The 10,741-nt window shown below is 48.6% G+C and overlaps 1 protein-coding gene across 1 annotated transcript; it reads left to right on the forward strand.

Moving 5' to 3' along the window:
- The first annotated feature begins 7,444 nt into the window (after positions 1 to 7,444).
- Positions 7,445 to 10,665, forward strand: LOC136466892 (ADP,ATP carrier protein ER-ANT1-like). The gene is made up of 4 exons (XM_066465409.1): positions 7,445 to 7,581; positions 7,879 to 8,255; positions 9,508 to 9,876; positions 9,971 to 10,665. The coding sequence occupies exons 2-4, from the start codon at positions 7,992 to 7,994 to the stop codon at positions 10,283 to 10,285; spliced, it is 948 nt and encodes a 315-aa protein (XP_066321506.1). The 5' UTR covers positions 7,445 to 7,581; positions 7,879 to 7,991; the 3' UTR covers positions 10,286 to 10,665.
- Positions 10,666 to 10,741: the final 76 nt, after the last annotated feature.

Genomic DNA, 10,741 nt, shown 5'->3' on the forward strand with positions numbered 1-10,741 from the left:
CCTACCAGGGACCTTATGCCAACAGCTGGGCATGGGATACCGGTGGAGCGCGGTGTGTCGCCCTGAGCTTGCGCGATGTCGGGGTGGTCTTGCCCATGCCATGCTTGGCGAGCGTGATGAGAGCGGCGGCCTAGGCGCCGCCTACGCCCAGGCTGCTGGGGCACGACGTCGTCGACGGTCAGTGGGATTCTGGGTGAGAGGAGTACCATATCGTACTCATGTCCTAGAGATATGAACTCTAGGCTCCCGAACCAGATTATCGTGCCTAGACGTAGTGGTCGCACGGGGGTCTACCATCCGGAACTTGTTGGGATGACGAAGATGACACGCAGTAGTGCCCCTACTTGGCACGCCAACTGTCGATGTTTTGGACCGGCGGGCCCTCAACCAACTAGTAAAAATGTGTTGTGTGCCCCTAATCCTGGATGGTGATGCAAAGAGGCACAAGGTTTATACTGGTTCGGGCAATAGGTGCCCTATGTCCAGTCTGAGAGATCGATCTTGTATTCCTTGCACCGAAATGCTCATAGCAGGGGGTTACAAGCAGGGCGAGAGAGGGAGCTAGTCCTAGGTCTCTGCATGGAGCGGCGTGGATTGCTTGAGATGTTGATCTCAGGCGGCGGGGAAGCGTGCACATTACAGAGTGTCAAGCATGTGTTCGTCTACCTCGTGAACCCATCTATGCCTGGGTGTGTGCGAGCGTGAGAGTAAGTCTATCCTCCTATACGTGTTCGTCTATCTCGTGCGCTTGGGTCTCTCTCAGAAATGGCCCCGGTCCCTCCCTTTTATAGTTTAAGGGGGGGACAGAGGTGATACATGTGTTAGCTACGTGGTGTCGTGCGAACAGAGGCAGCATGCCCGAGCCTTGTAGCCTATTACTATGGCGGCATGGTTGATGGAGTGGTCCTGCCCTTGAAGTGCTGGAGCAACGTGTCGGTCACATCCGATCCTGTGCGACGTGGGAGCTCTAGTGATAGCTTGACGCAGGGCCTGGCAGACGACGTGTTGGTCGCTGTGTGTTGACCACGTGAAGAACCAAGGCTTAGTTGGTGCCGAGGCCGAGCCATCGTGGGGGGGGCTCGGCGGGCGTGAATCCCGAGGTTGCCGAGACCCTGAAGTAGATTACCGAGGCATGGAGGGAGCAGTTGGTCCTGTACATTGATTCCAAGGCTATAGTAACCTGGACTTGACTCCACACGCCGCGTTATTCCTAGAGCAGGGGTTAGGTAGCATAGTGCAGTACGGGCGCCAGTCGTAGGCACAGTACCAAGCACAGCGGCCGGTAACCCCTGCCCTGTCCTGTCCTGTCTCGGACGGTATGGTGCTGATGCGACTTCCTATCTCATTGGCTGCTCTGCTATGTTGAGCCGTCGTCCGTCTGATGTTGCGAGAGTGGTTGGTCGCATTAATTAGACACGACGCTCTGTTGTGGAGATTGGTCGAGGCAGAGGCGATGGGGTTATTGCCGAGCCAGCTTCGAACGAGACGGAGAATCGACATCTCGTCCGAGGCTGTACGCGTGGGGCCTCGGGCGAGACGGAGAATCGGTTCCCTGTCTAAGGCCTTTCGTGCGAGGCCTCGAGCGAGGCGAAAAATCGGTAGACCGTCCAAGGCCCCTCGTGCGAGGCCTCAAGCGAGGCGGAGATTCGGTAGGCCGTTCGAGGCCTTTCGTGCGAGGCCTCGAGCAAGGCGGAGAGTTGGTGGCCTCGGACAAGGCCGGGGGTTAGCCAATAGTTGTCTCTCGGCTTTGATTCTGACGAGGTCTAAGCGATTTTTTAGGTTTTTGCTTAGGGGACACCTTTCTGTGGTACCCGACAAAGACCCAGCGACCTGAACTCGTACTCATGGGCTCGGCAAACGCAATAAAACCCCTCGCATGACGTAAGAAAAGCCCCTGGAGGAATAAATCCACTCCTCCAGGGCCTCGGGGGCTACACCCGGCGGATGCGCTCACACGCACCCACCGAGGCCTCGAGTACGAAACACCATCCCGCTAGAAGCTGCCACGAGCCGAGTCTTGTCAAAACCTCAGGGAGAGCACTCACACTCTCCCTGAGGCTCGGGGGCTACTGTCGGGTACCATAAAAAGGGGTCCCCTAAGCAAAAACCGAAAAAATCGCTTAGACCCTGTCAAAATCAAAGCCAAGAGACAACTATTGGCTAACCCCCGGCCTTGTCCGAGGCTACCGAATCTCCGCCTTATTCGAGGCCACGCACGAAAGGCCTCAGATGGCCTACCGAATCTTCGCCTTGCTCGAGACCTCGCATGAAAGGCCTCGGACGGCGTACCGAATCTCCGCCTCACTCGAGACCCCGCACGAAAGGCCTCGAACGGCCTACCGAATCTCCGCCTCGCTCAAGGCCCCGCACGAAAGGCCTCGGACGGCCTACTGAATCTCCGCCTCGCTCGAGGCCCCGTACAAAAGGCCTCGGATGGCCTACCGAATCTCCAACTCGCTCGAGGCCGGCTCGGCAACAACCCCGTCGCCTCCGCCTCGACCGATCTCCCTGACAGAACGTCATGTCCAATTAATGCGACCAACCACTCCCGCGACATCAGCCGAACGATGGCTCGACATAGCAGAGTGGCCGATGAGACGAGAAGTCGCATCAACACCATGTCGTCCAGGACAGGACGGGGCAGGGGTTACCGGCCGCTGTGCACGGTACTGTGCCCATGACTGACGCCCGCACCGCACTATGCTACCTAACCCCTGCTCCAGGAACTACGCGGCGTGGGGAGTCAAGTCCGGGTCACTATAGCCTCGGAATCAGTGTACAGGACCAACTGTTCCCTCCAAGCCTCGGCAATCCACTTTAGGGTCTCGGCAGCCTCGGGATTCGCGCCCGCTGAGCCCCCCACGATGGCTCAGCCTCGGCACCAACTGAGCCTCGACTTTTTACACTACTAGCACACAGCGACCGGCACATCGTCCGCCATGCCCTGCGTCAAGCTATCACTGGAGCTCCCACGTCGCATAGGATCAGATGTGACCGGCGCGTTGCTCCAGCACATCAAGGACAGGGCCGCTCCATCGACCATACCACCATAGTAGCAAGCTACAGGGCTCGGACACGCCACCTCCGCTTACAGGACGCTGCGTAGCGAACACATGTATCACCCCGGTCCCCCCTTCGACTATAAAAGGGAGTGACCGGGGCCATTTCTAGACACGGGCACACGCACAGACGGATAGACAAACTCACTCACTCACGCGCAAGCAACACTCAGTAACATGCACGCTTCCCCGCCGCCTGAGATCAACATCTCAAGCAATCCACACCGCTCCACGCAGAGACCTGGGACAAGCTCCCTCTCTCGTCCTGCTTGTAACTCCCTACTACAAGCACTTCGGTGCAAGGAATACAAGATCAATCTCCCAGACTAGACGTAGGGCATCTATCGCCTGAACTAGTATAAATCTTGTGTCTCTTTACATCACCATCGGGATTAGGGGCACGCAGTACATTTTCACTAGTGGGTTGAGGACTCGCCGGTCCAAAACACCGACAGGGGCCTTAATCAGTTTTTTAGTTATCAAATGTACCATGATTAAATTAGCCGTTTGCTCGAAACTGTAATTAGGAGAATTTCAAGCTAAGCACTTGGAAAATACTAGTCACAACCAGACAAAGTGAAAAATAGCTAATAATCCAAAATCTTTGAATGTTGTCAACCATGCTTCACTTATATATTACTACTGCATGCTCCCTCCATTAAAAAAATGCAATTCTCATTTTTCGAGGAATTAAACAGTTTAAACTTGACTAAATTTATATAAAAAAGTATTAGCATTCATGATACAAACAACATGTTCGCTTATTGGTTTCAGCCAGGACTTATCAGCCAGCCAACGGTGTTTTTCTCTCACAACAAACCAGCATAAGCCGGGCTTATCAGCCTAGAAACCAACCAGCGAACGGGCTGAAAATAAGTACCATTGGAATAGTTTTAGAATATATTTTTATAATAAATTTATTTGAACACATAAATGCTAAGTCTATTGCTATAAACTTGATCAAACTTGAGTCAGTTTGACTGACACGGATCCTATAATTGTATTTTTTTTTACGGACGGAGGAAGTACTATTTATAACTAGTGGTCCAAATTGCGTTTTACCATATATAGGTAACTCGTTCAAAACCACGAACCCGCCTGTTTAGTTGGCTGGTTCGTATCGCTGTTGGTTCGTTTACGTAAGAGAGAAGTACTGCTGGTTGGTTCGCGTGAATAGTATCCATGTGAGCCAGCCCCAGCCGATCACGCTGATATACAATCCAAGAGTTTATTCCTTTTTTAAGATAAAGACGACAGAGTTTATTCCTAAAGTGATGAAATGGTTCTTCATCAAATTAAACAACATTCGATCATTGTATAGCTGGTGGCTAGCAATTAGCAACCACGTTGACACTTAGTTTTGCAGCTTTAACCCAGCTAGCTGCTGCTTGCTCCATATCCATATGTGCTTCATAGCTTCATACTCCGTACAAGCTAGCAGCCGCATCAGCTTGCTATTGCTGTCTTCATGCACGTACGTTGAAGGCCCATCGTCTCCTCTCCACAGCAATGGTTGCAGTTTGCATACGATCCGCTCACCCTTTGCCTTTTGGCCTTTTCCCACCGAAGCGGCGCTGCGAGCTAGGCTCACACCACATTTCGCACTTACAGCTAGCATGCAGTCCTTGTCGTCAGACATGCCTTTTCCACTGCGGCTCCGAGCAACGCCCTCTTCAGTTTTGCTGCAACGCACACTGCAGCGTTCACTGTTGCGAAATGATTTTCACGACGGTCAAAAACGGTTTATATGGATGATGATTTTCAAAACTGACGCTACACCATCAATTATAAAGACGTGGGCCATGTTCGCTTGAACTTATCAGCCGTACTTTTTCAGCGGAGTAACAGTGTTTTCTCTCATAACAAATTAGCATCAACATCAGCATCAGCCAAATTTCAACGAGCCAAGGCCGTGGCCTTTTAATTTATAGAGGCGGGCTTCCAACCGTTCTTTTGAAATTGATTTTCAGATATGGTTATCTTAAACCAACCACCCATGTATATGCATTTTTAGAGACCCTGCAAATGTCAATGGTCATCTTTGTTTAAAATAAACCGTTTCTTAAAATACATTTGAAATTATAAAAATTTCAACCATATTTTATTTTATATTATCCCACCAGTTTTATGTAAACACACTATCAAATTTTACATAACATGGTCCAATATTTCACCATTTTGAAGTCATCAAATGGTTAGTAATAATGTTATATGCATTAAAACTAAAGTATTAAACACGCACATTACATGTTGTTTACATTATATTTATAATGATTAGAGTGTCGATAGCACCAATTACAAAATGGTGTGCATAAGCATCGAGTTACAAGAGGTATGCAAACATCACTAAACACTAAGCCTGAGCCTTGAGTAGAGCGTCAACTGGGTGGTCTAACTAGCCTAAGCACTTCATAAAAGCGCTACGCTAATCATCTAATATTTTTCTTAAGCAATTTTGGTAGCTAGAGCACTAGAGATGATCCTCGACTCACTAGAAATGTCCCTCAGTTCCAACAACAACCAAATGACCTGTTGGTGTATATATAGCCTCCATCTTTAATAATTATGCAGATAGCATCTACAAGTGGAGCACATGATGAAGTCAAGTAAGAGTAGTCTTCGTTGGATTTCATCCAAAACCTTAAGAAATCTTTCATGCTCTGCTCCTTATACTCATGAAATCTTTATTCCTTTTCAATAAGGCTAAATATGGTTTTGATTCAGACTTCACATAATTCATGTGATGAATGTGTCAATTACAAAAATATAATGAAAGGAATTTATTGTTTCTGCCCCTACTCCAGAGTCTAATTGTGATTTTACCTCTACTTTTTAAATTTTGTGATTCTATCCTCATAGTTTTGTAGTCTGTTCACTTGGTCGTATTTGGCTTATAAGTCATGGCTTATCAGTCAACGAACAGTATTTTTCTCTCACACCAAACCAGCCAACAATACTTTCAGTCATGGCTTATAAGTCAAACCAGCTCAAACGAGCCGGGCGTTGGACTGAAGAGTCTCTAGAATGAAATGCACCATGGGTCTTTAATTTTTTTCCCTATACACTCATCTACCGAGTATTTCACTCATTATAATATCGGCAGTGCTAGCGCCCGGACACCCGCGCTGCACTCCGTTTTCCACGCTCGGGCCAGCACATCCCCGCCCAAGCCTACATTTCGCGCCCCACGCGGGGCCCGCACCGCCAGACCGCATGCAGGGACCACCCGCGCCCTCTTCCCTTCTCACACGCATTGCAACATGTGCAACACCCGATCTACTTTTGCAACATCCAGATGAAACACTTGAAACATACGTTCAAAACAGCTAAAGCACTTGTAACATATGTCTGAAGAACTTGCAAAACACCAAAAAAAAACTTGAAAACACGTGTATAGCCATTGCAAACATATGTAAACATCAAGATGAAACACTTGCAACATATGTATAGAAACACCTGAAACACTTGCATATATATGCAACATCCCAATCTAGTTTTGCAACATCCGAATAAAACACATACAATATACGTCTGAAATAAATAAAACATTTAGAACATACACTTGAAACATATGTGTATAGCCCATTGCAATATGTGCAACATCCTTATGAAACACTTGCAACATACCTCTAAAACATCTGAAAATATTTGAAATGTACGCTTGCAACATGCATCGTATATCAGTGTGGCCTCCTCCGCCGTCTGCATCAGGGCGCCACAGCCGTAGCAGGAGACGAGGCCAGAGGGCTTCCACGGCAGGGCCTGATGCCTCTCCTTGCGCAGCGGCCTTAGTGGCTAGCTGGCGGCCGAGGGAGCGGTCGCCATCGGGCAAAGCGGGCCGCAGAGCGGAAGAAGTGGTAGGAAGTAGTGGGACGGCGTGATGGAGCAGGAGAAGGAGCATCGCGGGGTGACCGTGGACTGCAGAGCGAGCCGTAGAGTAGGAGCAGCGGGGCGACCAACGGAGCAGGAACAGGCGGCACGGTGACTGTCGACTCGCGGAGCGGGTCTCTCATGGGACGGGTTTCTCCCCATCTCTCCCAAGCCGCGACGAACGCGACCTCCGACCCCGACTCTTTCCGGTTCCAGTGCGACTGCGGGGGTCTGCGCAAGGTGGGAACGACCGCCGCCCCCGGTTAGGCCTTGAGGCCCAAACACCAGCGGCAGCGGTTCCCGCGCTGGCCGTCGCCTCGTCGAGCGGCACCCCCGCGGCCCCGCCGCGATACCGGCCCGCGTGGCCACGCGCAGCACTCAACCAGTCGGTCGGCACCGGGTGTGCCAAGCAGCTGGCCGGCCGCCCAGCTCGCCACTGAAAATATTTTTCGAAGATATATTTTTGGAATATATAATGAAGAAAAGCACTCCATCCTCTGTCCCCCAGTGTTGCAGCGCCACTAGCTGTGCGCCTCGGCCCACCTCTCCACTGGAGTCCCCGCCAAGCCGCCACACGCTGCCTGCCGCCCGCCGCCGCTCTCTTTATGCGGTCTTTGGCAAGCTCCTCCCGTGTATTGGTTCATTCATTATGGCAATTTCTTAGCGTAAGATTAGCACCTTTAGTATTTTATCCCCATAAGGCCTTGATTGATGTGCATGTATTCGTCTCAATTATGTGTTGAAGTGAATTAGAGTGAAATTAAACTCAGTTTCATTCCAATTCACTCTAATCCATATGGATTAAAGTACATGCATCAAGGCTTAATTCGTAATTTATGCCCGTGACACTTCATGTCGTGCTTCTCGAGATGCATTACGGAAGTTCGTTTTTTTAGAGGTGCGTCTGATTGATTTGTTGCGTCCGACAATCCGTCTCTTTCCACGTCAGATTGATCTTGATCGAGGCGGAAAACAAATCCGTCTCTTCCCACCAAGGCACCAAAGCCACCAACCGCCGCCATCGAGTCCGCCGCGCCCGACGAGCGAAAGCAGGACAGGCCGATGAGGCCCGCGACGTCACCGGCGAGCGTGGCGGCGGACTTCGCCATGGGCGGCGCGGCCGCCGTGGTGGCCAAGACGGGGGCCGCGCCGGTCGAGCGCGTCAAGCTGCTGCTCCAGAACCAGGCCGAGATGCTGCGCCGGGGCACCCTCACGCGCCCCTACAAGGGCATCGCCGACGCCTTCGCCCGCGTCCTCCGCGAGGAGGGCCCCGCCGCGCTCTGGCGCGGCAACCAGGCCAACGTCATCCGCTACTTCCCCACCCAGGTCCGTCTCCGTTTTTTTCTCCTTTTCCCTTTTATACAATTGCTTGATGCGCCTCCATTGCATATGTGCATTGCTTTCTCTTACTGCCAAGCTGCTTATGAATTTGACACCGACTCCTAATCGAATGCCCTACTCACAAAATTAATTAGCAATCAATGCTATGCGTGGATTATCCGTTCCTGAGTGCAGAAATTACAGAGCCAGAAATCCAAAATTCTTTTTTTTCTTCGGGGACTCAGAGTTCCTGAACCCACATGTTTGTTACGGCCTCCATTGTTCACAATTCCTTTCCACCACAGAGAAGAGAAAAACAAACAATTCTAAAGGTGTTGTCTCGCCTCCATTGTTCACATTTCCTTTCCATCACAGAAAAAAGAAAAACAAACAATTCTAAATGTGTTGTCTCGCCGATATCCTCCATCCTTTCGTCGCAAAGAAAGCTGTGTGCATTTTGCTAAAACAGTTTTGGAAAGAGAAATGGCTTGGTAATATGACCACTTATGTGAACAAGGAGTGCTTTCTCTATAAATACAATTCAGTGATTCACATTTGCACTGAACTTTTATATAGTGAATCTTCATAAATGAAAATACACTAGGCCTGTGTAAGGAGAGTGTGGGGGGTGTGTTTGTAAGGGCTCTTTCCCTTTATTTTCTTTCTCAATTCTTAATATAATGATACACAGCTCTTGTGCATGTTCAGAAAAAGAAAGTAGGCCAAATTTTAAGTCATACTTAGTTTTAGTGATGACAGAGAAAACATCCAGACTCAGCATTTGCATCTGTATGTTTTTATGTATTTTACTACAACGGCTTTAATTTCTGTGCAAAGAGCAATCCTCCAACCTTATGCAGGTCATGCGGTTCAACTATATGGCAGCTATCTTTACAGTCAATTATTCTAGCTGTGTTGTCAGACAGTTAAATGAGCATGTGCTGCTGTTTCCTGTAGTCTGTCTAACTGTGCTTAATGTTGCATTATCTATGTGTGTCGCACCGCACCCTGGAGGCGGTGGTGTTATGGTTCTTTGTGTCCTATGGGTGGCCATTCATATTTATGCTTTGTCAATAAATTTGAACTTGTGTCACTTATATGTGTTTTGCACGTAGAGTTGAGTGTGAGGTAGCGCAAGCTAAACTCTTTATTAAGTGTGAACTGAGGCCTCTTCTTTAAAGATGATGAGGCCGAAAAATGAATCTGTTTTTCCCTTCATGACAAAAAATCAAACCTAAATGAAACTTCCATTGTGCAGGCTTTTAACTTTGCATTCAGGGGCTACTTCAAAAGCTTCTTTGGCTATGACAGGGATAAAGACGGAAAGTGGAAGTGGTTAGCTGGAAATGTAGCCTCTGGCAGTGCTGCAGGAGCTACAACATCATTGCTGCTATACCATCTAGATTATGCAAGAACAAGGCTAGCTACTGATGCAATTGAATCACGGGGAACCAAACGCCAGTTCAGGGGGTTGCTGGATGTTTACAAGAAGACACTTACAACCGATGGCATGTCTGGACTATATCGAGGTTTCAGTGTGTCTATTATGGGAATCACCTTGTACCGGGGTCTATATTTTGGTATCTATGATAGCATGAAGCCTCTAGTTCTAGTAGGCCCATTGGAGGTACTGACAGTCTCGTGAAGTAGTATGACTAACACAGGAGTTTCCTGCTAAGTTCTATATGGCACCCTTAACTTCTGTTTTTGTTGCTATTCAGGGGAATTTCTTCGCCAGTTTTGCCTTGGGCTGGGCAATAACTACATTCTCTGGGGCCTGTGCCTATCCATTCGACACGGTCCGTCGTAGAATGATGTTGACTTCAGGACAACCATTTAAATACAAGAACGGTTTCCATGCAGTAAAACTGATAGTTTCAACCGAAGGGTTCTTCACATTATTTAGAGGTATTGGTGCAAATATTCTCTCAGGGATGGCAGGAGCTGGAGTTCTTTCTGGGTACGATCAACTCCAACGGTTGGCGAGCAGGCATGGCCACAATTTTGAGCGCAAGATGAAAGGGGCATTGAAATGATGTGCATATGGATATGAATATATTCATCCTTGGTTGAAGTCCAGATCATTCAAATGGGATGCACAAGCAAGAACCCCTGAGCCTGAAGAAGTTCACAAAAATTATTGGGGAAAGACAAAGGAAAAAATTTCCTGGAGATTAATCTCACAAGGAAGGAGATGGATTCATTGCAACAAAAGATAACTCTTTTAAACAGAGAGTGCTGAATACTATATTTAATGTGTAGATCTAATCCTTCAAGTATGAATACATGTACATGTTGGTGTTTCGATCATTTGGGGGCAACAGTGCCCTATCAATGTGAAATGTAAATCCAAATACTTCAGTTGGTCATGACCAAACTATTTTTCTAAGGAAAAAGAGATGGATCTCTTGACTCTTGAGGAAGGTTCTTCAGTTCCAGATTTGGATTTCTGCTAACACCATATGAGCATGTCATGCACATGGCATTTTTGC

Source organism: Miscanthus floridulus, chromosome 7 (assembly GCF_019320115.1).
Source record: "Miscanthus floridulus cultivar M001 chromosome 7, ASM1932011v1, whole genome shotgun sequence".
Lineage (NCBI taxonomy): Eukaryota > Viridiplantae > Streptophyta > Magnoliopsida > Poales > Poaceae > Miscanthus > Miscanthus floridulus.

Coding starts and splice junctions, on each gene's coding strand:
- LOC136466892 (XM_066465409.1), top strand. CDS start 7,992: ATGAGGCCCGCGACGTCACCGGCGAGCGTGGCGGCGGACTTCGCCATG. Junction 8,256..9,507: donor TCCGCTACTTCCCCACCCAG/GTCCGTCTCCGT, acceptor TCCATTGTGCAG/GCTTTTAACTTTGCATTCAG. Junction 9,877..9,970: donor TTCTAGTAGGCCCATTGGAG/GTACTGACAGTC, acceptor GTTGCTATTCAG/GGGAATTTCTTCGCCAGTTT.